Raw genomic sequence first — 27,884 nt, forward strand, 5'->3', positions numbered from 1 at the left:
GGTCACTGCCCACTGAGAAAAGGGCCCTGGGCCTGGGAATCACACTGCATCCTAGGGGGGCCTAATTCCACTCCTGGGGTGGGGGTGCCCAGACATGTGTGAGTATGTGGGGGTCCCAGAGGGAGAACAGAATGGCCCTCCCCTGGTTGAGGACTGAACTAAGTCATGTCTCCTGGGTTCTTCTGAACTGGGGATCCACCCAAGTCAGAGAAAGGGACCCTGAACCACTGTCTAGCTGGTCTCCCCCAGACTGGGGCCTGGGTTCCTGTGGAAAGCATGGGGCTTACTCTTTATTAGCTGCACCTAATCCTGGTCACTGTGGGGAAGGCTGAAGCAGCAGGGGCAGATGCCCCCCGGGAGTTCACTCTTCTTTTGTTGGGTGTGGGTGACGTCGTCAGATCTGAGTTCAAATCCCAGCTCTCTTGCGGCCTGGCTGTGTGGCCTTGGGCAAATGACTCAACCTCTCTGGAACTCAGTTTATCTTCAAAACAGGGAAACTAATATCTACCTCATTATTCTAAGGGTTAAATGAGCTAAGGTGTGTGACACTGCCTGGCACGGGGTAGTGCCTGGCGGCCACTTGTCATGACTATTATGCTCTCTACTCTTTAGCAGGGGGACAGTACATGTGCTGCTGCCCTGGGGGTTCCGGGAAGCAGACAGGGGCAAGGCAAAGGGCGAGGGAGAGATGGGGGTCTTAGCAGGTACCCCTGTCTGCTAGACACTGGGAGGCCCAGACACCTGGGTCCAGTGTGGCTTCATGGGGTGAGCAGCAGAAATGAAAGCCCCTTCCCTTGCCCAGGTGGGGTGCCCTATGGGGAGGCCCGGAGCCCAAGGGTGAGAATGGGGCCCCGGAAGAGGCCTTAGTGGCCGATGGAGTAGGCCCCCGAGTCCGTGGATTGCTTCTCCTCGGTGGTCTGGTCACTGGGGTACACGGGGTTGGCCGAGGCAGTGACCTTCAGTGTTGTCTCGTCCACCTGCAGGTGGAAGGGGTGGCATGATCGTGCTTTAACTGCAGGCACGACCCCCACCCCCGTCCCAACAGGGGTCTCTGCTTGGGCTCAGGGCCTCCTTGTCAGGGAGCCACAGCCAGTCTGTGAGATCCCAGCAGTCTTTCCATGCACCTCAAGGGCAAACAGAAATCTGAGCTAACCCAATAGCAGGACTTGTCCCACCTCAGAAATGGAGAGGGGACATGAGTGGATGGGGGTGTCGACAGTGGTGACCCACAGAGTCCCCACAGAGCCCATTCTTGGCCAAATACCTCTCTCTGGGCTCCCACTTTGCATGGAGGCCCCATGAACTCCCCTTATGAAGCCCCCAGAGGGGGAGCCTCTGGGAGTCCCCAGGGTCCAGCGCCCCTCCCTGCCCTGTCGGCTACCTCTCATGCCCCTCTGCCTGCCGCCCCCTCCTCTCCAGCTCACCTCCTCAAACTTCTTGGCTTTGTACTGGTCAGCCCCCTTGAGGAAGTTGAGTAGGATGATGTCGCAGAGGACAGTCCCCTGGAGGAGGAGAGGCAGGGTGGGCTCAGTGTGGCAGGAAGTGAGGGGCTCAGGTGGCTGCTGAGCCACCTGGGCAGTGGGTAGGACTGTCCTCAGGCAGACAGCAGGCCAGGGCTTGGGGTGAGTCCTCCAAAGACACCTGATGTTTCCACTTGGAAAAATGTCCAAGGACTTTGGAGAATGTCTTCGTCACCTACCTCTCTGGCTCTTGGCAGTGACCGCAGACCAAAGTGCAGAGAGAGGACTTGGTGGGAGAAGAGGTGGGTGAGAGGGTAGATGTCCCTGGGAGCAGGGCTCTGGTCTTTAGGTCGTTGGAACCCTGGAGTCTCCTCCCTCCCCTTCATACTGGGGAGCAGGAATTTGTACAAACTCAGGTGGAGCCTCCTGCAAATGGGGAGTCTGCTTCGGGAGGTAATGAGCTCTCCGCGGGTGGAGATGCTCACTCAAGGACCCACCTGGCAGGGAACTGGTGAGGGAGACTGAGGCACCTGGCAAGAGGTCAGGCTTTACATTCTAGGCAGAAACAGGGCTTCCCTGGGCCACTTCCCAGCCACCCACCCCCAGCTGGGGGCCCACCTTGACTGGCTTCCTGTCTGAGCCTGGGGAGGGGGGCTAAACTCACCACTCCCACGGAGGTGAAGGCTGCCACGGAGCTGATGATGGTGGGGATGATGTTGAACTTGCCAGCCTGCAAGCACAAAGACCGAGGCTGAACGTGGACTCCCAGCCAGAGACGGTGGAGCAGGAGGCCCCAGCCCTTCACTGTACCAGTGAAGAGACGAGGCATGTGACCAGCTGAGGCCCTCAGAGCTGCTCAGTGGCAGGACCTCACCCCCTGACTGGAGGCTCTTGAGGACCCAAAACTGGCCTGGGTTCCGCACTCCCCCACCACCGCCCCGTCCCCCCATCCACCCCACCCAAGGACTCACGTTCCCGTACACCAGCACATCAAAGCGGATGCCAAAAGCCTTCAGGAGGGTGCGGTACTCACTGCCATTCTCCATCTTGTAGTACTTGGCAAACCTGGAAGCCAGAAGCAGAAGGTGGGTCCCACTGAGGGCTCCTACCTGAAGTTTCAGGGTCCTTCAGAGCCCATAACCCCCACTTACTAAACAACTCTGACCGATGGTTTGCTGGACACCTGCCACAGGCCTCCCCATGTGGTTAGCCGACGCTCTGCGCAGACATCACCTTGAGGGCTCGTTACACAGGCAGATCCCCAGGCCCAGCCTGAACCTGTACAGTCCGCATCTCTGTGGGTGGGGCTCTGAACTCTGCCTTTTAAGTAATTTCCCTAGATGATTCTGATGCATGCAAAAGTCTGAGTCCCGCTGGACTCCAAGTCTCTTCGGTGTTATTTGTTCGGGTACCCCAGGCCCCAGCTCGCTGCAGATGCGCCCCTCCCCAAAGGTTTCTCAGCCTACTTGGGTTCAAAGCCTGGATCGCCACTTACCAGTGGTGCAGACTTGGGCCAGTTACTCAGCCTCCCTGAGATAAATAACATTTTTTTCTTTTATTATTGAGAATGATATGGAAGTCCTGCTTCACAGGGCTGCTGAGAATTGAGGGAAAGCTCACACACCGGGGATCTAGAACAGTGCCTGGAACACGGTAAGCACCCAGGGAGTGCTCGCTGGTGTTGGCTGTTATTATTGCTGAATAAAGACATTTGCATTTGTAGAGCAGTTTCAAAAAGCCCTTCCAGACACCTCATGTCATTTCACTCTCATCACAGACCTGCGGGATAGGGATGTGACGGCTCTATTTTTCAAGTGAGGGTCTGGGGGTTAAGTGACTTGTCCAGGGTCACCCAGCTGGCTGAGACTGAATGCTAGATTTCCCTAAAACTATATTCTCTCCCCCTTCTACGCCGGGGCTGCTGGGGACAGATTAGAACAATCACCTTCAAAATGGGGTCACAAGTGCCTCACCGTGGAGATACCCAGGGAGGGGAAGGGACCGCCAGTGGTTTCGTGGTCATTAAGCATGCAAATTGCATGTGTCTAAAGCCAGTGCGTGCCCCCTCCAGCTCGGCCCAGTGTAGGCAAAACCCTAGTATCAGCAAAGTGTAATTTCTCAGGGCTACCGTGGACCCACGGCGGTAAAACGGGCTCCTGGGTCCCAGAAGCACAGGGAAGGTTAAGTGAGATGATGGGGCAAAGGGGCTCGGAAAACCCCCCTAACTGTGTAGGGTTGATGTGGGTCTTATTTGGTGCCGGCCGGCTCCCCACCAGTGTTTCTGACCCCCAGTTTCCTAGGCCTCTCCCAGAGAGAGGAGTCTGAGAAACTCCTTCCCCCGTTCCATGGCTGCGTGACGCCGCTCCCAGGGAAAGTGCATATGGGAAAATGGGCCCAGAGACGGAAATGCTCGACCCAAGTACACAGATAGCAGAGGGAGCACAGGCATGGGAGCAAGATCATTTTGGGGAAGAGTCATCTAAATGCATAAAATGTCAGCCAGTGTCTGCTCTGGCTGTGTGGAGCTCTGGAGTTGGGCAGAAACGAGTCCAGATTCTTGCTCCAACCCTTGCTGGTAGTGCGGCCTCTCTTTGTGACTCAGCCCTCAGGGTTTCTCTGTCCATGTCTATGAAACGGGGGTGCTCATGCCTCCCCCCACCCCCTGCCACGCACAGATCTGTTAGCGAGACAGGTAAGCACCGAGACCCATCCTTCGAGATGGGCACTGTCACCAGCCCCGTGCTGGACATTTTGCCTGTCGCTCCACACCTGTTCTCTGCCCACGCTCCTCTGCAGGGCCTGGGAGCCAGGCCTGCAGGCACTGCCTCCGCCAAGCTCCCTGCCTCTGGCTCCCGGGGGTTATGCAGTGGGAGGCATCCACGGGCGATCAGAGGGCAGCGTCAGGAAGGTGTCCAGGCTGCATGTTTTCGGGTGTGCCTCCGCCTAGGCAGGGCCGAGCGTGTGCGCCCCGGTGGTGCACCTGTTGCCTTAGGCCTGAAAGTAAGGCTGAAAACTGCTCAGTGAGGGAGAGCTTCCCTGGGGATCCCGACCTGGGAAGGTGTGTCCCGTGGACTTGGCAGCCGAGGGCAGAGGCAGGGGGTGCAGAGGAGACAGGATGATCTTCTCAAGACTGAGACCCACAGGAAAAATAGGAGTGGCCCCAGGAAGGAGGCTGAGAGAAGCCCAGCTACCTAAGCCTGAGAAGCAAAGACTCGGAGGACCCACTGCAACGAGGTGGCGAGTTATGGTCTGGGCGGTGGCGGCAGAAGGCTTCCCAGACCAAGGCACAACGGAGTGGGTCGGGCTGTACCAGCAGGAGATTGAAAAGCTCGACACCAGAAAGGAAGTCACTCATATGATGACGAGGACACCCAAGAACACGGCTCTCCAAGGAGGCCTCTCAGGGGACTGTAAAGAAGTTTCGAAAAGGAGCATCCGGACTGGACAGAAGGAAGTCTTCAGGGTGGCGTGTTCAGGTTGGCCTGAGGCTACATACAGACTGCCACGGTTTCCACACCCACGATTACAGAGCACCGGGAAAAGAAGCAAATCTCTCAATACGAGCACCTCATGCCGTTAATCTCACAAAGGTGGCACGCGGACCCATTTTATAGATGGGAAGACGGAGGAGAAGGTGACTTGCCTGAGCCAGGATCCCAGTCTCTGCCCTTAACCCTGAACGTGCTGCTGCCTCTGGGCTCCGGGTGGCCGGTAAGGACACTGGCAGCCCTGGAGCCAGACCTCAGAGCCCTTCCTTGTTCTGTTCACATCACTGAGAACTCAGCTTCCCTGTCTGCGAGATGTGGCAGCCGATGTCTACGGGGGCAGGGGTGGGAGGGTGGGTCACAGATGCTTGGGGCCAGGCAGAGGCTGGGACCGTGCTCCCGAAGTCTGCGTTCCGGCCTGAGGCTGCAGCCAAGAAAAATGCTCTCGCCTCGACTTGGAGAACAAAAAGTCAGCATCCTGGGCACTGTGTTCAAAGCGAAGCCTGGCTAAATTTATCTTGGGAAGGAATGTGAAGGAACAGGGAGAAAAACCAAAGCGGACTTGGTTTTTCTCCAGCACCTGCCTTCCAAGAGGCAATAAGTATGATAAAATCATTATCTCACCAACCACCCACCCTCGGAGGAGGGTTGGCAGGGACTGGTTCTCTTCCTGGGTGGGAGGGAGGAGGAGGAGGAGGGCTCAGGGAGGGGGTGCCCGGAGTCCTGACTGCTGCACTCGTGTGCGGCTGGTGAGGGCCACGGAATCTGGCCCAACCCCATGGCGACGGGGCCTGGGTTGTCTCTTCTGTGGGCCCATACAGACCGTCACTAGACTATACTGCTCACCCCCTTGCAGTGAGCGAGGTGGGCCCTTGACTAGTTCTGGCCAGTGCGATGTGAAGGGAAGTGAGGTCCGCCTGTCGCCTGTGGGCCGAGGTGTCAGAGCTGGGTGTCTTGTACAGCCTCCCTGTCCTCATGGCCACTTCCTCAGGAGCTCTGGGTGAACTCGGGCCCTAGGGGAGACTGATTCAGTAGGCAACGGGAACCCAGCACCTCAGTGCCCCACCTCCAGCAGCTACACGAACATTTGTGTGAATCCTCTGAGCTAAAGGGGTTGTTTGTTACAGCAGCTAGCAATGCTTACCCTGACTGTTACAAACAGTCCTAATTGTCTAGCCGAGAAGCCTGAGATTCAGGGAGGAGACATTCTCAATCAAAGGACAAAGAACGAGCTAAAATTGGGGAGTTTTTCAAGATGAGCCAGAGAGAGGGCAAGTTCCCATGAGTTCACAATTCTAGGATGATTCTCTAGAAGAGTCGTGGAGGCCTGGGTGTGGTTCTGTTATCTTCAATTAGTTTTTCCACCCTGGACAAGCAACGCCTCTCTGAGTTTTCTACCTCAACTGGGTGGTGAGATTAGAAAGAGCCACAGGGAGGATGGATGAGATAATGTTGATATATAGAAAGTCCCTAAAACTTGTCTCTTTCTTTTCCCAGGATCACAATAAATGAAATTCTGCCTACAGTCTCCTTAGCCGCTGCAGTGTCCTGCCTCCTGGAGAGAATCACATCCACCATGAGAACAGCCAGTGGATACTGAGCACTTACTACATGGCGGCCCTGTGCCAAGGGCTTTATTTATACCTACTACCTCTTTGCAGACCCAGCCCCATGGAATCTTTGTTGCTCTTCCCATTTTACAGATGAAGAGCCAGGATCATACAGATTAAGCAATTTGTCTGAGGTCCCCAAACCAACAGTCAGTGACCAAACCTGGGATTTGAACTCAGGCAGTCCAGGGCCAGAGCTTACCCTCTGAGCCAGCATTCTAGATTGTTCTTTTTGATGCCCAATTTCTGGGAGGTCCTGGCTAATTTCTTTCAGTTCTCCAGCCAGGGGCCCTTTTGCCTTGGCCAGATGAGTCCCGACACCCAGCGTCGCTGGCTGGGAGTAGAACGGGAAGGGCTATGGAGTGTGGGAAGAAGGATCCCCGGCCTCCTCATCTGAAAAGGGGATGATGAGCTGAGCTACACCATGGCCAGCCCTGGTTTCTCCCAAGTCCTCCGCTTCCTACCTTTCCAGATTTGGTTTCCTTGGCTGGGAATGCGGTCGATGAGAACAATGCCACCAGCACCCAGCCCGGCCCAGTCCACCTTCCTCACCTCAAGTGCCAGCCACGCCCCACGGCCCACTTTCTTGTGTTTCCTGAACACACGTCACAGACACCGACCTCTTGCCTTTGTCTGTGCTCGTCCCCCCTCCTCCCTTGCCCCCCTTGCAGGCTCCTATGCACCTACCTGGCCCAGCAGATGTCTAGAGCACAACAGCCTTAGCTATGCCAGGCACTGTGCTCAGCACTGCTGACTCCTTGGCAAGCTCTGCTCTCATCAGAGGGGGAGAAATATTAATAACCACTCACTCTCATCAATAGCTAAGATCTGACCTAAGGACTGAAGAGGAGAGAGCAGCATTCGACGAGCATACTTAGTGAAGACAATCTGACCTGGGCTGGCGGGTCAAGGAAGGCTGCATGTAAAGTGTGGTTACAGTCTCGGCCCAAGGATGGAGAGTTGAAAGGTGAGACAGCTAGAGGTGGGGGCAGCCGTCCAGGCTGAGGGAGCTGCAAGCCCTCTCACGGGCAAGGAGCTGGGTGGGCTGCAGGACAGGGGCGGGTGGAAGTGGATCCACGGCATCCCGGCTGACAGAGCCAGTGCCTGCATCTCTTTCCATGTCCACCTCGGGGCATGTCATGCCTGTAGCTTGACCAGGGAGCTGTGTTTCCACCACAGAAATTGGCAAACACCATGACCCGGGTGTCTCCTTTGTCTGTCTGATTTCTTTTTCTCCAGAGCTGGTTTCTCAGTGTGGGGCAGAGGCCACCTGTCCTGCCTCCACCTGGCCCAAGCCTCCACCTCAGCACCTGTGCACCAGACAGCACTTAACAGTTTGGACTGTGCGCCGGTTCTCGCTGTTGGCCTTTGCCTGCCTCCCTAGGGAAGGAATGAGGCCTGCTTGCTGAAAGCATCAATGAGATCCTGAGATTCCTGACGTCTCCCAGGTTGAGTTAAGCACTGTTGGCCTCCGGGTTTCCTCCTCCTGACTTGGCTTCTCTAAATCCTCGCATTCTTTGGATGGAGCCAGTATAAGGCAGTCGCATCAGGCTGTTTCTCTCCCAAACAGAAAGCATTTAGATCTGGCAGGTGGGAGAGTAGGTGCTATTGGTGGGAACCGGCCCCTGTGGAGGGGAAACAGGGTACGGGGGGCGTGGGGACAATCGAGACATGATATGTGTGCAGCACTTCCTCCTGCTGAGTGCTGGGCTGGAGGCTTGCACCTGTTACCTCATTTAGGCTTCACAGTGATGGCCAGGTCGTACAGCTGTTGGCCGAAGGGCTTTGAAATGAGACAGTCCTGGGTTCGAACGGTGGCTCCAAATTAGCTGACATCAGCCGAGGTAAAGCCCTGAGCCTCAGTCTCCCCAGATGTGAAATGGGGGTACTAGTGATGGCCACGGGCTGTGACAGAGGATTCTGTGAGCTGCAGAGCTTTCAGTGCACGGCACCTGGTACTGCCCTGGCAGGTGGCTGTTGAAGCTCCTGGGCCTGCCAGGGGCACAGCTAGGAACTGTACTCTCATGCCAACCCCTGCTGCTCCCCTGACAGACGAGCCAGAAAGGACACTTGACGGCAGCCACAGTGGGCAGGGACGTGTGGCGCTGGGACCATGGGTACGCACAGTGGGCGAGAGAACCACGCCTGCCACCTGCAGCCACTGGGCCCAGGAGGGGTGGGCACAGGGCAGGGCTGAAGCTTCTCTGGTGGGCCCAGCTGCGAGGAGCATTGGAAGGGGGTGGATAGGTCCTGGTGTGCTCACCATCCTCCACTCTGACCCCCACAGGCCCCTTCCAGCCTTTCTTTCTGCTTGGCACGGGGCTTTGGTAAATGGGGGCACTGGGGGGTGCAGAGAGGGTGAGAAGGTGGCAGGTATTTACCCACTACTTCCCTGTGTGGCTGTGCTTCTGTCCGTGGCTGTGCTGCTCCCATCAGGGACCCCAGCTCTCAGCCAGGCTCCTGCTCCTCCCACTGGGGCTGTGGGGCTTGCGGTGGGAACGGCTTCCCACTCTGTTGGCTCCTGAGCGTCTCAGGGCAGGTCTCAGCAACCTTGTTGTGTGTGTTTCTTCACAGTCCCCTGCCGGGGATGCATTCCCACCCGGACCCTCCTGGAGACACCCGTCCTGTGACCAGACAGGACGACCCCAGCAGAGCACCGAATCCAACAAGCTGAGGCCTGACGGGGCTGAGGCACGTGTGCGTGTGTGTGTACACGTGATCTCTCATGCCACGAGCAGCGATAGATAAAGGATGCGTAAGTACAAACACCAATTACCGTGATAAATCATTTGTCAGATGCGTGTCTGCCGGGCAGTGTGGAAGCTACGCTCCAATGTGACAGGCCTATAAATAATAGTGCACGCGTCAGCGGCCCGTTTCCCAAGCCTTCCCCCAGACACCCACATGCACTCCTTCAGACTGTTAGAGCTTGAAGGGACCTCCTCACCTTGAAGCAGCCCGTTTCACGGAAGAGGAAACTGAGGCCCACGGAGGGGCCGGGACTTGCTGAAAACCACACTGAGCATTTATCTGCAGCGAGGCCTGAACCACAGCCTCCTGACCCGAAGCCAGGGCCCTGTCTGCTTCAGCTTTGCTTCATCTTCATTCTGGTTGGCTTGCTCCAGCACAAATTATTTTCCGCATAAATATTTTGTTGCTTGGGTTCAGGGCTATCCGTCCCACGTGATCACAGGAACTGGCCTCGTTCACGTTTGTATCAGCCACAAAGCCTGATGTAATCTGGAACTGGAAGAGATCTCCGGGGCCCTCCCTTCGTTAGCCCTGAGGTTTGCTGCCGGGGCCTGGATCTCCCCAGAGAGGGGCAAGGCGCCACCCCTGCCTGGGGGAGCAGCTGGATGTGAGCCTCAGGAGGGAGGCCCGGGGCCTCAGGAGCATCCCCCGCGCCGGGCTGACGTTTGCAGGCGGTCCACACGCATCTGCTGAATGGAGAAGGCTTTTCTCACAAAGTATGAATCCCTTGGAAGCTCTCAGACATCTGTTTAGAAACGATCTCGTAGAGTGACGGAAATCCCTTGGTACAGCAGGGACACTAAGTGTTAGAGCCGCAGGGAAAACAGCAACAAAGTTTGCCGGGATCCCGGTTGGACTCAGTGAGGGAAAACTTGGGCCGGGGATCTGAGTGTCTGAGTGAAGGAACTGGTGTTCTCGGCGAAGCTTTTGCCTGGCGAGAAGTGATTTTGCCAGCTGAGAAATACTTTTACAGTTGACTTTCTACTGATAGGAAAATATCTGCTGGCAGGCTCATTGCGTGGGGGTGGGGCGACATCCTTGGAGCAGGCTGGGGCGCCTTCCCTTAGAGGGGACCCCGAGCCATAGCGACTTACTCAGATCCCGGGGACCTAGTCAGCCTCAGGGGCGGACGTTTTAAATGGTGGTTGGTTGTTGACCTTTTTAAACATATTACTTTTAATACATCTTGAATGAGGTGGGGAAAGATCAATGGACGTGGAGCTGGAAGGTGTACCTGACAGCCAGGTGGCTATCGCTGCTTGTCCTGGGAGTGACCTTTTTGGCCTCAGTTTCCTTGGCTGTGATGGGGTGTCACCGGGCTTACAGGGGCCTTGCAGTTACCAGCATAGGCTCTGGAGGCTGTTGGAATTTGAAATCCCAGCCAGCACCGTTTGCTGTGTGGCTTCAGCAGGTCACCAAACCTCTGAGTGTCAGTTGCCGCAGCAGCAGCTGGAAGATTCTTTCCCTTCCTTTCCCTTCCGAGGTGATGAGATAATTTGCAAAGAGCACGTGTTGAGTCCCTGGCTCCCAAGCACTCAATGAGGGTTAGCTGCTGTTTCCCACCAAAAACGCTGGTTTGTCGTGAGGACAGGCTAGACATGAAAATTATAAAAGGCTGAATATATTCAGGATCGCTCTGATGGCCTCTCCTCCCACCTCAACCTCAAGAAAGAGGAAGACGGATCTTAGCGACTGCAAAGCAACATACACCCCTGTCGGAGGGGCCTTCAAGCCTCTCTGTGGAGATGAGGGAGGATGGCTGCTTTTTAACACATATTCTATGGCTTTTGGAAGGAGAGAGATCCAGATTGCAGAAAGAATGATCAAAGCCAAGGGCGCGCTTTCGATTCCGTCTCTGTCAATTGGCCTAAGATCTTGCTGAACTGCACGTTTCTGCGTGGAAGCGGAGCGGGCGCCAAATTTCAGAGCTCCAGGAAAGCTGCTGTGGGTACATTTCCAACACGAAACCATCACTAGAAACACCTACAGCACGAGGAACATCTAGCAGCTGAACAAGTGTTTTTCGTCCCAGACACCAAGATAGGAAATCCAAAACTGCCTGGCCTTTTAGTAGCAAAGCTGCCTTAGCAGGGCTCAGGGTGGGAAATAAGAATCAGACATCGCTGGACCCACTGTTCTGCTCCTGTGCCATCACCCCAGCCATCACTGCTGGGTCTGTCTCTTCCCCTTGCTCCTTTGTTGCAAACGATGTGGCGGTGGAAGGTGTGCTAGAAGCAGCGGCTATGCAGCGGGGCCCTGGGTTTGAGTCCCGTGTCCCTCTGAATTAAGCCGCGTAATCTTGGGCAAGGCTCCATCTTTAGGAGCCTACTATGGGGGTGTGGGTGTGGGAGCTGTGAACCTGTCCAAATAGGCGTGAAAAGGCTTTGCAAACTGACCTGGAGGGGCTCTCCATCTGAGGTCTGGGGATGGGCTTTTAGAGATCTCCAAAGTCTTCAAATTCTATGCTTCCTAAATGCAGAGAAAAAACACTGGAGGGAAAGCCCACTAAACGGTCCAAGATGTTAACTTCCATGGAGGGGAGGAAGACTGGAGGAGGGAAAGGGAGTCTCCACATCATTACTCGTATGCATCCGTATCGCTGGGATTTATTACTCTGACGATGTATTTATATCTTATTTGTAGAAATAAGTTTTTTTTTTTTGAATGAAGATGCCTGCCAAAGTGCTCATGTCTATGATTATGTGCATCTTACTGGGCATTTATTTGGTCCATGAGTTCATCGGGGGCATAGAAAGGGTTAGAGACCTCCAAGTGCTCACAAAGGACACCCTCCTCCCCGCCGGTCCATGCTCCTGCCTTCCCCACCCTGCCCGGGGCTGCCTCCATTGGCGGTCTGTCCAGGTCACAGTGCCTGTCACCACAGCGGTGTCTCCAGGTTCCAGTAACTGCTTCCTGCCCTCGCCCCTTCAGACCTGGGCCGTCACCAATGTCCTGTTACTGGTCCCAGGCCCTGCGCTACCCTTCATGGTTTCCCTGCCCACACCTTTGAAACAGTCCCTTTATTAAACTCTCCTCAAATTACCCAGTCTGTGTGCGCCATCTGTTTCCTGCTGGGACCCTGACTGCTACAGTATTTTTAATCTGTCTTTGTACCATCTCTGCCCGTACACTCACACGTCTTCGCATACATTCCCTGACACCCTCACGCACGCTCCACACGCAGGCACACACCACACTTACACACTCACCCACAGACTTGCACTCATCCCCTCACAAACACACTCACTCGTTCAAAGACTTGCACAACATTCACATTCACATGCACCACCGGCCGCTCCCAGCACCCCAGGGAGATTTTAACCCTCTGGTTAAAATCCTGCTCCTGTGAATGGAAGGTCCACCTGTGATGGGAGAACTGGCCCTTGTCTGCACACCACCCCCTGCCTCCGGGGTGCCCATCACCGATGCGCCACTGAATTGTGACTCTTGCCAGTTCTTCTTCTTTTTCTTTAGAAATGCTGTTCTTGGCCTACTACTAATCCGGATGGACCCACCAATGCCACACTCTCAATGTACTTGGAAAGAGGCTTTGTAAAAGTACCAACTGAAAGTGGCTCCTGGAGAGGTTAGCCATACAGAATAGATATAGGATTAATAGCAAAATCTCTCCACCAAGTTTCAGGTAGGGACAGAGGGCAACTTGAGGAGATCATACACAAAAAAGATTAATTTAGATGGACGGCACCAGGTAATATGGGTGGAAGTTGAAGGGAGACACATTCTGGCTCAATACAAGGTCATCTTTCCAATAATGGGAGCTGTCAAGGGGAGACGGGCCATCTTGTGAAGAAGGGCCATGTCACAGCGAGACTGATGCAGAAAGAGCTGGCACAAAGGACCTCAAAGTCTCTCTAGATGCCCCTGTAACCTTGGGCAAGTCACTTCCCCTCTGAAATTTCCACTTCCTCACTTGTTAAATGGCCACCTCAGTCTAGGGGTACCCAAGGGGTCCTCGACGACTACGAATCCTCTACATCTCTGATCCTACAGGCAAAGAGCTGCAAGAAGTGGGAAGGGGGGCGCATTTGGAAAGGAGCTGCAGAAGTAATTAGTGATGGAAATGCGAATCTCTAGCTGCCTCCCGTCTGAGTGTGCAGATTAAAAAACAAGGCTGACTCTTGGCTGAATGACTGCGTTCCCTCCAGAGCAAATGGCAGCAGTAGGATGTTGAAAAAAATCTGGCCTCTGTTAGAGAGGAAGCAGCAGACCAATTTGGGAGACAAAGGGCCAGACCCTGAATTGTGCCTCGGGCAGCCAGCTTGTCCTTTAGGGTCTATGGGCCTCAGCTTGTTGGTTTTTTAAGTAAGGATGAAAGTTATCAGCCACATGGGCATGTGGGCATGCCTTTTTTTTTTTTTTTTTTTTCCTTCGGATTAAGACATACGAAAGTCCCTAGCCTTTTTGGCTGCATGGAAATCATCCAAGAAAATGTGTTTGGGTCCCAGTTCCCATGTCTACTGGCCATGTGACCTTGGGAAGCTGGTTTCACCCTGTCAAGTCTTTTTGTTTTCTCATCTGCGGAGGGGATTGCGGCATGTATTCCACAGAATGGGTAAGGGACAAGGCGCCAAAGCACACGAAACACCTGGCACACAGAGTGGCGAGGATCGTGCCCACAAAGAAGGAGATTTGTGGGATATTAAGTCTGACTATCATCAGAAACTGCAGTGTGGCCTGTGCTGAACCTGGTTGTGACCTTTATTCTCTGCAGCCTCTGCAACATGAGGGTGGTGGGTGGGCACCCAAGGGAGGGATCTGAGGGAGCTTGGGCAGAGTCCTCAACTTTGTCAGGGATCCCAGATATTCCCCCATCCCAGGGCTATTCTTTGGGCCCTCTGGAAATTCTTTTAAACTACAGGGTGATGGGGGGCGGTGTCAAAATAAGCCACTTTGCCCATTCTTACTCTGGCCTAGTGGTCTTGGTGAGGGGGTTAGTTATCTGGGGTCCACACTTCTCAGCTCCCATAGTCCCCTGGGAGTTAGGCTCACAGGGTTCTTAGACATCCTTGGAACTGTCTGCCCAAATACAATCTAAGCTGATTTAGGACCGGGTCCCCCTCAGGTCCTGCTGTGTAGGGGTGGCGGTGGTGGGCCCAGTAAGGCGAATTGGGGTGGAGAGGCAGCCAAAGCACAGGACTCCACACCATTCCTTCTCTAAATGAAAGAGCTTGTTATAGGGGCACCTGGGTGGCTCAGTGGTTGGAGTCTTCATAATAGTTACATCCTTCATAAGCTCTCCTGCCAAGTAAGTTATTTGGGAAACTCAAGAATTCCCACTGGCCACAGGGAAGTTATGAAGATGAAAACTTTGCATTTTAGATCCTGAGAATTTTATTAATATGTTGCTATTTTAAGCCACCATACAAATATCCTTTGTATTGATTTCTGTGCGATGTACCCACTGAATAAATATGCCAATTTCTGCCAGGGAGCCGAACAGTATTTTTAACCTACTTTAAAATATGTGTTGTTTCCTATGGTTTTTTAAAGTTTGGAGTTGATTATGAAAGCACTTTCAATTTTAAAAAATTCTTCTTTCCAGAGAATATACATATATATTTTAAACTATTAAATATAAAGTGTAATGGGATGTAGTTTCAGATGCAGTTTTGAAACCACAATAAAGGTAAAGAAGAAAAAAAGAAAGGTAAAATGAATTTTTTTTTGCTGTTGTGTGCCATTATATTGGAAAACACCACCACCACCACCACAAAGAAAGTTCAAGTAATAATTCTTTGAATATATAACTGAAATATATTCTTACGTGTACTTTCCCCCCTCATCACTGCCTATTTAGCCAGTGTAGACTGTTTAGTGTATGACACTGTTAATGTAATCAGGGCCCTACTAGAAGTTTCAGTGTCTTCACAAATCAAGGGGAAAAAACAAGCAGAGGGCTGAAGCTTTTCACACCTTGGCTATGGATCCTCATGATAATGACACGATTGCCATTTCGTAGACTGGGGTAGATCAAGGGCTCATTCAGGGGCTTTCGTTTGGTTCCAAATAGTTAGCCCTGGGTTATTCTCTTTCCCTTTTTTCAAAACGGGTGATTGGTGGGGGCTTTGGGGAGAGATTCCTTATGTCTCAGGGCCATTGGGAATATAAACCGGATGATATTTAAAGACTGGTTGGAAGTCTGGGTTGGAACAGCATGGAAGCACTGAAGGCCATGGTGGTTGTTATTTGTGACTCAGAAGAAACTTCCTGGTGATGAACAGAAATACAAAGTTTCCATCTTGTAAACTGATACCACTGTTGCCTTTGCTTTGTGGATGGAGAAGAGAAGCCTTAGAAAATCCAGGCACAGGAGAAGGGCTGCCCTGGGAGCTCCTGGGGCACCTTACAGCTTCAGAGCCAGAGCTAAGAAGGGCTCAGCATCATAGGACGCATGTTCTGGGAGACCTTGGTCACGAGGTCTGACTGCTGACCTGGCCTATGATTAGAAAGTCCTTCCCAATTTTGAGCCCAAACCGGCCAGGGGGATGCATGAGGCCTTTTCTTCCTGGTAGGCTTTGCGGCTGCTGGAGGTGTGACTCTTTGGAGCAGCCTGTGCTCCTCCTCCCCACATCCAGGAAACCCGTCCCAGGAAACCCAGCATTACCTAAAGTTGTAGCCTGGGGACACGCTGCTCTTCTCCGAAACGCCATCCAGCCGGGTGAAGGAGTATTTGGGGATGCACTGGTCCCAGGCCCTGTCCAGGTCACACACCCAACCGATCTTAATACCGAGGACTCCACCCTGTGGAAAGGCGCCAGCTGTGAGGAGGATGCGCTGTCTCCATGGCCTGCCAGGGTGGGGACTGGGGGTGGTGACACACAGACACCAAATTCTTCCCATCATCTAGGTGGAGGGAAAGTGATTTGCTCTCCTGGGGTTGCTTAGGAAACAAAGTGCTGCAGTCTGGGGTGTGGACCTTTGAGTCTCTAAGTCCTGCTTTTATTTTGCGTCCTTTAGCAGCGATCCAGGATCCCTTAGCCATTGGCGGGGGGCGGGGGGGGGGATGCTTTTTCAGGGCGCTAAGGTGAAGCGTGAAGGCCCGGAGGGGAGACGGAGGCTCGGCGCCCCGCAGCCCTGGGGCGGGAGACCGCGCTGAGGCTGCAAGCCCGGTGCAGGCCCGCATACGGCTCTGCTCCGAGGTGGCGCTGCCTGGCCACGGCGCCCTTCCCAGCCCTTCCACCCTCCGCTGGCTAAGCGGCCCCCGGCGCTTCCTTAGGTCCTCACCGTCCTGGCCAGTTTGGCGAAATCCTGCCCCGCAAACTTGACCACGTCCCCCACCCGCAAGATGGGGCAGAAGGGGGCCTTGTCAGGGTGGAAGCGGCACGTCTTCATGTCGGCTGCGGTCAGGTTGGGAAGGAGGTTGCCCCTGCGGAGGAGGAGAGGACAGAAGCAGGGTAAGGGGATGGAGGAGCGAAGACAGGTGCGCACGAGTGTCCCTAGCCTTCCCGGTCCAGGTGGAGGACCCGGGAGCTGGTGTCTCGGACACTCCAGGTGGGAGGACCCGAGAGCTGTGTCTTGGACACTCCAGGTGGGAGGACCCGAGAGCTGTGTCTTGGACACTCCAGGTGGGAGGACCCGGAGCTGATGTCTTGGACACTCGCGGGCTCCGGCACCTCATCCCTGCATCTCCTTGCAACCCCGTCCCCTTCCCTCCGTATTAGGGTTGAGTATACTTGTGTCTGCTAGCCCCTGGCTCCCAGTCTGGGTGAGGGGGGTGCCCAGGGGGCAGGAGTCACGCCTGATTTCTCTGGCACCTCTGTGGTGCCTGGTGTCACCCTCTCTCTGCGTATGCTCGATGTCCACCAAGGACTTGCCAGATGAAGGAGTCATAGAAGTCCTGACTGGCCAGTGGAGAAGGGACACCGCCCTTGGGCTTGAGGTGGGAGGGAAGAAGTGGGATGGGTGCCTTGGGCCCCAACCTTCGGAGGCATCGGGGCTCCAGGCCCAGGCTGAGCCTGTCCCTCACCCGCCTCAAGCAGAACTCCCATCTGGGTTCTGAGCCCCAAGGTGGGAGGCTGGCAGAGAGGTGGACCTCAGAGCCCACCTAACACTCGGTGCTCAAGACCAGCTTGGAGATTGGGAACAGGAGCCCTAGGGAGATGGGAAGAGGGCAGGAAAGCACAGAGAACTGTGTGGATGGGCTTCTCCACCCCTCTGAAAACAGGCTGGCAGGGTGGGGTGGATATACCCTGCTTTCTGCTTTAGGGAGGGAGCTGGGACTCACTTCTCAAAGTTGAAGAGGGGGAACCGGATGCTGTTCTTGATGAAAATGGTGAAGTTCTCGGCTTCCATCATGACAGGCCTGTGGGTGAGAGCAAGGAGGCCCTGGCTTCTTGGGAAGAGGAAGGGGAAGCAAGGGGTTTCCCCCCGAGGGACCACCTCTCCCCGTGGATGTTTCCCACCAGACACCTGGTCACAGCCTCTCGGGAGCCCAGGGCTGGAGGGTGGGGGGAGGTAGGAGAGGTGGGGGCAAGGTGCCATCCTGAGGCCACTTCCCCAGGGGCCTAGGAGCGGACACCGCTGGGGGTGCCCACGAGACCCTGTGCAGGCTCAGAGATGCAGAGCTGCGCCTATGGGCAAAGCAGAGCTGGGGTGGGGGCCTCACATTTCCACCGTGTCCACCTCGGTGGGGCACCAGCCCTGGATCTCACAGGTCCGGAGCGTAGAGCTGTAGTTCACGCAGCGGCCCGTGAGGATCCCTGTGAGGGGGAGCCACCGGGCTGGGTGCCTGCCTGGCCCTTTGCTACCCCCTTAGCCCACCCCACCTCTCATTGGAGACCACCTCCATTCCGGGACCCTGCAGGTGGAGGGGAAATACAGGGAGGTCAAGGGAGGTGGGCCTGTGGTACAGGAGCCCTGCCCAACTCTCCCTCCTCTCCTCCTGAGCTCTAGACCAGGCCAAGGGGAGGAGACAGCCTTCCTCTGATACGTCCCAGGCCCAGCCACCCCAGCCACCCCGGGGGCCCTGTTTCCTTGCTCCCCAGGCAAAGAGTGCCTTCCTTACCTCTGGGTCTTTGCAGCAACTGTTCCTTCTGCCTAGAATGTTCTTTTTAAAGCCCTCCTAGTTGGCAGCTGCCAACTCTTTCCCATCCTTCAGAGCCCATCTAAAATGTCACTGCCTCCAGGAAGCCATTTGGAGCCACCGTACCTGGAAGCACTGTCTCTCCCTTCCCCAGCTAGCTCCCTGCTGTTCCTCCCCGACAGCACTTGCTCCCTCCCAGGGCACCTGTCTGTCACCAGCATCCCTGGGCTGTGGGCTCCCCTGGGGGCAGCCCCCATTGGGTCTGACACACAGTGAGCACCAGTACAGGCCAGTTCCCACTCTTTCTCCCTCATGGGGGATGTGCTGTCCTCCAGGGTCCCACGAACACTCTGGGGGCGCGAGGGGGTGGGAAGGGCTGCACTCACCCCCACCCGGGAAGCGCTGAGGCCCACACTGGCTGTCCGACACACAGCGATACTTCTCCTCGCTCTGTGGGGAGACAGGTCTGCAGGTGGGTGTAGGGCCCTGAGCTGGCCCCGGATGAGCCCCTTGGCTCCCAGCGCTCCCCCATAACCAGGGGCCTTTGGGAGGTGGCAGGGGCTGGACCACGGACCTCTGCCTACACTCGTGCCCCTCCCTGCCACCCCTCCGCACCCCCACGGTTTCCTTCCTTGATGTGCTTCATCCACACTCCCTCCTCCCCTCACCTCTGGGCAGAATCCTTGCATCTGGTTTTCGGTGACTATCATCTTGGTGATGATGACAAAGACAGAGGTGCCCTTGGTGGGAGAAGGGAGAGGAAAAAATGCACCAGTGGCAGCCCATGAGGTGAGCTGTACTGTTATCCCCACTCTACGGATGGGGACACTGAGACATAGGGTAAGAGATGAGGCCAAGGTATAAGGGTTAACCAAGGGCAGAGGGGGGTTCAAGTCAGGTCCTACCACCCACCTTGCCTCTCTTGTTCCCTCTGTGTGTGTCCTGCTGATCTGCAGGCTGAGTGTGGGAGGGCCGGAGGGGACCCTGCTGTCCTGCTGCCTAGTGATGCACTCTGGAGGGCAGCCGCCCTTCCCCCCCACCCTGTACCTCCCAGCCACTGGGGAAGGGGTTTGCTGGTCCCTGATGCCACACAACCTGGGATCTCACTGGCACTCTCCTTGCCTTGGCCCAGCATCTGGGCAACCACGTAGCGCCCTGGGGTAGGGGGGCCGTACCTGGGGTGGGGTCACATAATCAGACACGTCCATGACTCTGTTGGCATAGCGTCCAAAGCCTTTTACTTTGGTGACAACCGAGGACTCGATGGCTGTGTCCCGCACCTGGTAAGCCTTCTCGTGCAAGAAAACCCACCTGGGCAGGAGAGCAGGGATGGAGAATGAGAGAGAGAGAGAGAGAGAGAGAAAGAGAGAGAGAGAGAGAGAGAGAGGTCTAGGCCCGTGGTGCAGAGGCCGGAGGGCTTTCCTGCCCCCACGGTAGACCGGCCACACTGGGTGTCTGGCCAGGGGAAGGCCTTTGCTGGAGGGGAGGGACCTCCCCTGGGTTAGCTTACATTGGTGTTTGTCCATCTTTCCCATTTCCTGCTTTCCGAACATGTTTAGACTTTTTTCCCCTAACCCCCCCAACATGAAATTTTAATACTACAGATATCAGCTTATGTGCTGTATGTACATTTGTGTTTTACATATGAGAAGAGTGAGATTTTTTGTAATCCCTCAAGAACAGATTTTCACACCCTTGAGGGCGACATCGCCCCTCTGCCAACGCACTGTCCTTCGCGCGGACCCCCAGGCCACCTCTTTGGCAAGCAGCGGGAGAGAGGACCCGCAGAAGGTCCTAGGCCTCTGGCCCTGAGCATCCCAGGCTTTGCTGGGGGAGGGGGGTGTCCCAAGTGCAGTCACATAGTAGTAGTTCAGTAAACAAATCAGTGAAGGCATCCGGGAGCTGAGCCGGGTGCTTGGCAGGGGCTGCATTTGTGCCGGCGCCAGGTGAGAGGCGGGAGGAGGCAGGAGCAGCGGCTGCCCAACCCTCCCGGCAGGTGAACGGGAGTCGGGGCGCTGGCCTGGGCAGCAGGGCTATTCCTTGGGCTGTGCTGCCACCCCGTGGACGTTTACCTCTGCCTCCCTCCTGCCGCACGCCTGCCCTCCCGCGGAACCAGGAGGGAGGGCCTCCTTACTTCCTTCCACTCGCACCCCCTCCCCGCTCGGCAGCCCTTCCCCAGCAGCGAGAAGAGCCTCTCCGGGCCTGCGAGGGGCCGCCTTTCCCATCACAGCCCTCCAGGCTACAGCCACCCGCCGTCTCAATAGCACATTTCCACCCTGCGACCCGTCCCGTTAGCTCCAGGCAGCAGATGCTGCTGCGGTTCCCAGTCCCCAAGGTGCGCCTGAGAGGAGGCCACCAGGTGGGTTTGGGAGATGCCGCGCCCTCTTGATTTTGGAGAAACACCGGTGACGTTTTGTGGAATCCAGGAGCGCACTTTGGGAAATGCTGGGCCAGGGTCATTTTCTGCCTGCCAACCAGGGAGGCACAAGGTTGAGGACGAGCCGCAGGAAGGTGCTGGAGACCAAGTAGTGGAGAGAACACAAAGCTGGGGGAGCTTGGGGCTGGGAAGCTGACCTGAGGACTTCTAAGGAGGGAGTTAGGACTTCAAGCCCAGGAGCTTTCCAACCCCAGAAAGTTGCCCAAGAGCGGGCTGCCTGCAGGAGGTGGGGAGCTCCACGTGCCGGGGAAGACTCAAGGACACGCGTTCAGGTGGGGAGCGGTTGGACTGGATGACCTCTGGAGTCCCCGCAGAGGGGAACAGCTCCCAGGTCATGGGGGGGGGTCACAGCCACTTGTGGAACGGGCACCCCTCTGTCATGTTCATGTGCACACAGGCTGACACTCGCAGGAGATTCTGTTGGGTGTTCCGCGAGAGGGCTGGGAGTATCCCATCGTGAGGCTCTTGAATTCCCCAATGTTCTCTCCAGTGGGACAGGAGGGGAGGAGTCACAGCCGGTGGCAAGTGGCTCCTAACCTGTCCCCCATTTTATTCAGAGCAGGCCGCGTCCTGAGGCACGCACCATTAGGAACAGTTCACAGGCTTCTGTGAGGCTCTTATGAACACCTCGCTGGTGTGGACGCGCCTGTGGTGCCGAGTGCTTTATTTTCCTAGCACTTTTCTCCTTTTTTTTTTTTTTTGGAAGGGGAGGGGTTTTGTCAAGGTCTCCTAAGGATGCATGGCTCACATAGAAATCTCATCCACCTTCCTACATCCAAATGAGTATTACTAGCTCCCGGGGGGGGTCACCCTGTGCAGTGGAGGGCATGAGGCCAAGGGCCCAAACTCCCTGCTTCCAGCTGAGCGCCCCTCTGTCCCCAGCACAAGCCACAGTTGCAATCCGCCCTCTGGAGCCTCAGTGTGCCTGGCCACAGAACGCACACATCTCTTAAGGAGGGATGGAATGCCGTGGTTTCCTAAGGTCCCTTACCCTGTTGTTAAAGTCCAGGAACTCTTGCAGATGAGAAGCGGGCTGCAGATTATTATCACCAGACCAACATAGCCCGCTAAGTGCTCTCTGTGGTAAGGGTTCCTAGAGTCCTTAGCACAACCCCGTGAGACACCTCTGTTGTCATCCTTATGTTGCAGATAAGGAAACAGAGGCACAGAGTGCTGTGCTGACTTGCCAAGCTGGTACGTGGGTTCCAACCGTGGACATCCTGCTCAGAACCACCTCGCGCCTTGACCCGGATCCTGGTCCCGGTGGTGCTGGCCCTGCCTGTCACTAGGGAGCACATCTCCAGCCCTGGGAAAGTCTCAGGAGGAAGGGCCATAGGGTTCGGGAAGACCAAGGAACCTCTCCTTCCTCCTCCTTCAACGCTCCTCCTTGTGCCCAGTGGGTAGGAGAGGCCACATCAGAATTTCTCAGAGTTAAATAATAAGCGGAAGAATTTCAGTGGCCCCTTGGGGCCCAAGGACGTCACTGGGGCAGCTCAAAATAAGGGAATGCTTCATTTCCAGAATAGAGGGGCTGAGTCTGTCTCCAGAGGCCAGGGCTGAGGAGATGGGGCAGGACCAAGTCTTCAATTCTTGGCATTTACTCTGCTGCTCTGACTTATTTTTTTCTCGTGTTCCTGGTTTATTATTTATAGAGCGGAAGGCGGGTGGCAGCTCCTTGGCAGGTGGGATATGCAGGAAGGAGGCCAGCACCCTTCTGTCCACCCCCAAGGAGTCAGGGAGGAGGCTGGGGAGGGGGCGTGCGGAGTGTGTGCTGTGTGTGCCAGGAGGCGAGGGGCCTCTGAGGAAGGTGTGAGCCTGATGGCGGGGAAGCAGGAGGTGTGTTGGGGAATCTGGGGAAATGATGATAGTTGCCGCCTGTTAGTTGGTCTCCCGTTGCAGGCAAGGCACTCGGCATGTTAGTCCTCCTTGCTGCACTCCGAAACCCACTTTCCAGATACAAGGACTGAGACTTAGAGACATGAGGTGACCCGTCAATGCCCTGCTCCTAGCCAATGTCACAGTGAGGCTTCCAAGCAGGGGGTCCTCCTCCTTCCATGGTCTCTCCATCATGGGGCTGCAGATGGGGGCGGGTAGCGGAGATAAGAGTGAATGCTGCTCCTCTCTGCATCTGTAATATGGGGGGGGGTTCCAATAGGTCTTCCCACCACCCTTGTCGCCGAGTGTCCCATGGGGCGCCTCAGGGTGCCATCCTGGGCTGAGGCGATGGGGCGGTGGGCCAAGAAGGTGGGATTCCAGGCCCCTCCCCTGAAACCAGAGCAGCTCCCCTGTGTAACTGCCTTATGTATTGAGCTTCTTTATAGGATTCAAAACGAGGCTTGGGGCCCCTGGGTGGCTCAGTAGGTTGGGCGTCTGACTCTTGATTTCGGCTCAGGTTCTGATCTCAGGGCCGTGGGATCGAGCCCCACATCTGGCTCATGCTCAGCATGGAGATTGCTTGTCCCTCTCCCTCTGCTCCTCCCCTTGCTCTTCCAACCAAATAAATAAATAAATAAATAAATAAATAAATAAATAAATAAAAATTTAAAAAAGATTCAAAATGAGGCTGAGTATTATGAACCAAATGGGACAACTATGCAAATAGTGAGTCTGTGGATTGGGCCTTGCAGGGGGAGGATGGGACAGGGAGGGCAGGGCTGTGAGGAAGCCGAGGCACCATCAGGCACCGCAGGTTCTTCTGATGACAGAGCATCAGACGGCCAGGAATGTCCCTCTGTCAGGAGGTGGCTTCCTTCAAGGACCCTGCAAACCAGCTCAGGCCATCAGTCAGCAGTTCAGGAAACTCAGTAAACTCAGTTCCCAGGGGTCTCCTATTTTGTCCTCAGCTCCCATAGGATCCCCAGAAGAGACTGGCTCTTCAGGAGTCCCACCGCACTGAGGAGACTGGGGTCACCACCTAGATCCAGGGAAAGCCATGAGAGAAACACCACTGGCCTCTCTGTGTACCTGGACGGGTAAAGGACACCAGGGATGAAGTGGGGTCAACTCCAGAAGGCAGCTGAGGCTGGAGCAGGGGTGAGAGCACGTGTGGACACGACTAGCTGGTGTGCTGCTGTAAATGCATGAGAGAAACAGTTGGCTCATGGAACACGTGTCCTAGTAGGGCTGTGCATCGGGTCTACCTCACGGGGATCATACGGAAGACATTCAAGTGCTACTTAATATCACAGCGTCACAAATCCTTCTCAATTCTACTGAGTCAGGCCCTCATCATCTCTCTCAACAAGCCCGCACCACCCTTCACAGGGTATCCTGCCTCCACTCCTACCCACTTCCATCCCTTGGTGAGTTAGCCAGAGCGATCTTTCCAACTCAGATCTCATCATCTGTCTTTCTCTGGCTCTTCCTCTCTCCTTACCTGCTTCCCCCCTCACACACACACACACACACACACACACACACACACACACACACAGTTCCTATCCCATCCTTTGCTCCTGGTAAAAGTGAAAGCTCTGAGGGCTTCTGAGGTCTGGCTGGGTCTGTGATCCTACCCCCATCTTACACCACCCTTGGCTTTACTCCCTCTGCTCTGCTGTGGCCATACAGACCTTCTTTTCCTCTCCCCATTTGCCTGGCTCTTTCCCTTCGCAGAGCTGGTGTATCTGCCTCGAACCCTCTTCCTTCCCTTTCTTTTCCTGGGTTGCTCATACTCATCCTTCAAATCTCGGCTTGGGCAGCACGTCTCCAGGAAACCTTGTCTTAGGTCCCCGACTGGGTCAAACACCTCCATACCAGCAGCTCTCCTGGCACTCCCTGTGCATGTCTCCTTCAAATCTTGAGCCACTGTTAAACTGTACATTTGTTTGTGGACATGGTTTGATTTATGCTCATCGCTTGCATCGCAAGCTCCGCGAGGCTGAGGGTGCTGTCTGCTTTTGCCCGTGTTCTATGCTTGGTGCACAGTGCCTGGCATGAAGAAATGCTCGAGGAATTTCTGCTAAATCAAAGACAATGGATTCGTGAAGTCCTAATGGTGCACGGGCTCATGTGCACAGAGATGGGGCTCAGGCCAGGGGGCCGGGCTACAAGCTGCGAGGATGTAACTGGAAGGAGCCTCTCCGTGGGGACCTGTCAGGCTGGGAGATGGATGGGGTTGGATATGGAGACGCCAAAGAGCCTCTCATGCTTGTTCCTGCAGGCCGGGCTCCAGCCCCAAGGATCAGGGCATCAGATCATATCACGGTGAGGGAGGGACAGGGGCAGTGGCAGAGCAGAGCAGGCGGGTCCAGGAGCCACTGTCTACCTTCCATCAACCTTCTGCCCGAAGCCAACAGAGCCAGAAATGTGCTGAGGCAGCCTTTGGACTCACCGGGACCACCACACGGTCTCGCGGCTCTAAACAGTTATAGCCTCGCTTATACGCGTGAACGCAGAACATTTAGGAGTCAGCTCCTAGCCAGGCTCTGGAGATGAGGACACGGCATGTTTGCAAACATTCCAGCTCACACAACCTCGAAGCTGGAAGTAGACTTCAAGGCCAAAGCTCGAATCTCTTCTCTCACATCCCTGAGAGGAGCACCGGCTGCGTGGCCTTGCCTCCAGCAGCCACGTAAACGAGTCCACTGGCTCCCGCAAATCACGCAGGGAAAAAAAAAATCCCTTAATCCATACATGCCCACTTTTCCACGCACATACCACTCCGACCCTTCAGGCAAGGGGGCCCATGCACACGCAGCTCTGGCCCACACGCACGCACACCGGATGTCTTCTTGGACTGGTTTGAATTAACTCATGACAGCCGTCAGTGGTTTGCTCTCTCACACACACAGAACCATTGTCTCAAGGGATGGCGTGAGACTAGAGGCAGGCGCACTGGGAAAGAAAGATCTAGAGGCTTCTGCCTGTCGTTTCTGGCGTCCAGCAGTGTGTGCAAATGACCACAAGGAAAGAACCTGTGTTCCCCCCCTCCCCACCGGCCATTGTCTCCTCCATGGCCCTTGGCACACACACACGTGTGTGTATGTGTGGGGGGTGGACGCCTCTGAAGGTGGGTGCCGAGAGGGGGTGTTCAGACCACCGGCTCTCAAGCAACTCCTGGGATGGGTTATATGGCGCAAAGTTAGGCAGCAGCAGAGAATTCACGCTTTCTGACAAAGAGGAGTGTTTCTGGATTCATGAGGAGGGACCCGGTATCGTGTTCAGAAAAGCCACCTTTCCCCCGAGCTGCTCTTCCCTTGAGTGTTATCTGTGCCCTCGTCTCTCCCCCTGCCCAGGGCGCAGACATCCTGCTTTGTCCTCCCCTCCAAGAGCAAGGGCTTCTCCCCTTGCCCCCTTCTTTCACCAACTCCTCAAGCCAGGAGGGAAATCCCTCATTCCAAAGTGGTCTAGTTCTGTCCTTCCCACCTCACCGTTGACCTGGTCACCCCATCCCCATCTCCCTTGTGTCGGTGTCTTCTCTTCCCCTTTTCTGTGCTCCCTCTTCTTTTTTGAGACCCCAAAGCATTGGTTAGGGAGAATGGGAAGGCGTGAGGGTGGTCTGTTCTCTGGTGGGAGCAGGAAAGGAAGGAGAGAGGGTCACCTGGGACGTCTCCTGGCTGAGGGTGGCACTGGGGCAAGAACTCCACTTCTTGGGGTGTGTGCCTGGAAACCACTCTCTGACTCCAGAGGATTTACTGGGGAAGAGGACTAATCTGGGGACCAGATCCCTGACTCCGTAGAAAAGACTGTTTCTTCCAAGAGAGGAAAGGCTCAGGCAGCTGGACAGCAACAGTGAGCGGACACCAGGCAGCAGCACCCCACCACCCTGCTAGGACCCAAAGGGCCACAGGACTCACCCCACAAAGTAGGAGATGATCAAAAGCTGGACTGCCCGGTTGATGACCCCAATGGTCCAGCTCTTCACAACCACCGACTTGGTGGTCTCGTAGGTGAAGAAATCTGACACGCAGTTCATACTGAGAGAGCGCTCGGGGGCCACTCAGGAGGGACCCAGTGGTGGCCTCAGGAGGGACAGGTCCTCGGGACAGGGAGACAGAGCTCAAAGCCTGGAGGGAACCGCTTGGAGGGGAGCCTGGTCCTTTAAGTCAGGAGACCCTAGCGCAGCGCCCAGGCTCTCTCTGCTCTTGACACCCTGGGCTGCCAAGAGTCCAAGGCCAGGGCGGGGGACCCCCTTTTTGTTCGTCTCCACCCCACTCCCCTGTGATGTCACGGCAGGGGTGGGGTCTCCAATCCCCGCTCCTGATTGCCTAGGATGCAGCTGGCTAGGGCCCTCTGGGAGTCATGTTTTATCTGCACTCTGTCTACCCTTTCTGTTCCGTGCTGCATCTTCCTCCCTGCTCACCAGCCGCCTCACGCTCTCCTTAAAGCCCCCTGCAGTGTCCCAGCCCCAGCCACTGAACTGCCTTCCCCAGGCTGAGTGCCTGCCTCATTCGTGACTCTTCCCAAAGCCACGCAATTCAGTGGCCATCCGCTCCCTTTCTGAGTCGTCTCCAATACCGTGGGTCAGGGGGAAGGGTCTCTTGAATATTTCTCTGGATCTCCTGGGAGGGAGTCGTAGAGTTCATGTCCCTAACTCAGGTTGGCAGTGGCTGAGCTCGCCCCGCAGCATAGCGTCAACCACATTGGAGTGTTTGCTTTTATTTTGCTTTGTTTTCCTGTGAGTTTCCTTAACTGAATCGTTTGTTAGATAACATGCTCCTGGGAGGCTGGGGCTGTTTCTGTCTTGTTCACTAGTTTTCTAAAATCCTAGAACCGGGTGGGGGTTCGGGCCATATTGAACGTATGCTGCTGGACAGGGCTGCGTGGCCGTTTCCCGGAGGTTAGGGTCACGAGTTCAGGGAGCAGCAGTGCATGCCCGCTGCCTCTCAGGCCAGCGTCGGGTTAGCAAGCTGGCGGAACCAAGTCAGATTGTCAGGAAGTCTTGGACTTAAATATTCTGTCCTAATGTCTTCACGTAGGACAGGTGCCACCAGTCATTCTGGATGTAGACTCATCGTGATTAGGGCAGAGGAGAGCTGGACCGGGTGGGGTAATAAAGAGATTTGGGGGCCCTGGGCAAATCCTCTTTGGGCCTCAGTATTCTGATCTGCAAAGGAGGTAGGAGTGGACATACTCACCATTTCTCCCAGGCCTGGCCTC

At 55.5% G+C, this 27,884-nt stretch overlaps 1 protein-coding gene across 1 annotated transcript; it reads right to left on the minus strand.

Moving 5' to 3' along the window:
- Positions 1–498: 498 nt before the first annotated feature.
- On the minus strand, positions 499–27,770 carry P2RX3 (purinergic receptor P2X 3). The gene is made up of 12 exons (XM_038563245.1): positions 26,582–27,770; positions 19,525–19,660; positions 19,018–19,089; positions 18,736–18,799; positions 17,933–18,026; positions 17,552–17,629; positions 16,552–16,693; positions 15,932–16,068; positions 2,432–2,525; positions 2,125–2,190; positions 1,425–1,502; positions 499–977 (listed from the first exon to the last, which is right to left on the minus strand). Exons 1-12 carry the CDS (start codon positions 26,698–26,700, stop codon positions 864–866), a joined length of 1,194 nt encoding a protein of 397 aa, XP_038419173.1. The 5' UTR covers positions 26,701–27,770; the 3' UTR covers positions 499–863.
- Between the last annotated feature and the right edge of the window lie 114 nt (positions 27,771–27,884).

This window comes from Canis lupus, chromosome 18 (assembly GCF_011100685.1).
Source record: "Canis lupus familiaris isolate Mischka breed German Shepherd chromosome 18, alternate assembly UU_Cfam_GSD_1.0, whole genome shotgun sequence".
In the NCBI taxonomy this organism is placed as follows: Eukaryota; Metazoa; Chordata; class Mammalia; order Carnivora; family Canidae; genus Canis; species Canis lupus.

Bases quoted from the DNA above. Each gene is read 5' to 3' on its own strand.
- P2RX3 (XM_038563245.1), bottom strand. From the start codon at position 26,700: ATGAACTGCGTGTCAGATTTCTTCACCTACGAGACCACCAAGTCGGTG. The intron at 17,630-17,932 runs GTGAGGCCCCCA...TCTCACCCACAG, and splicing joins GAGGTGGACACGGTGGAAAT to GCCTGTCATGATGGAAGCCG. The intron at 2,526-15,931 runs GTAATGCTGGGT...TCTGGCTTCCAG, and splicing joins TCCCCAGGCTACAACTTTAG to GTTTGCCAAGTACTACAAGA.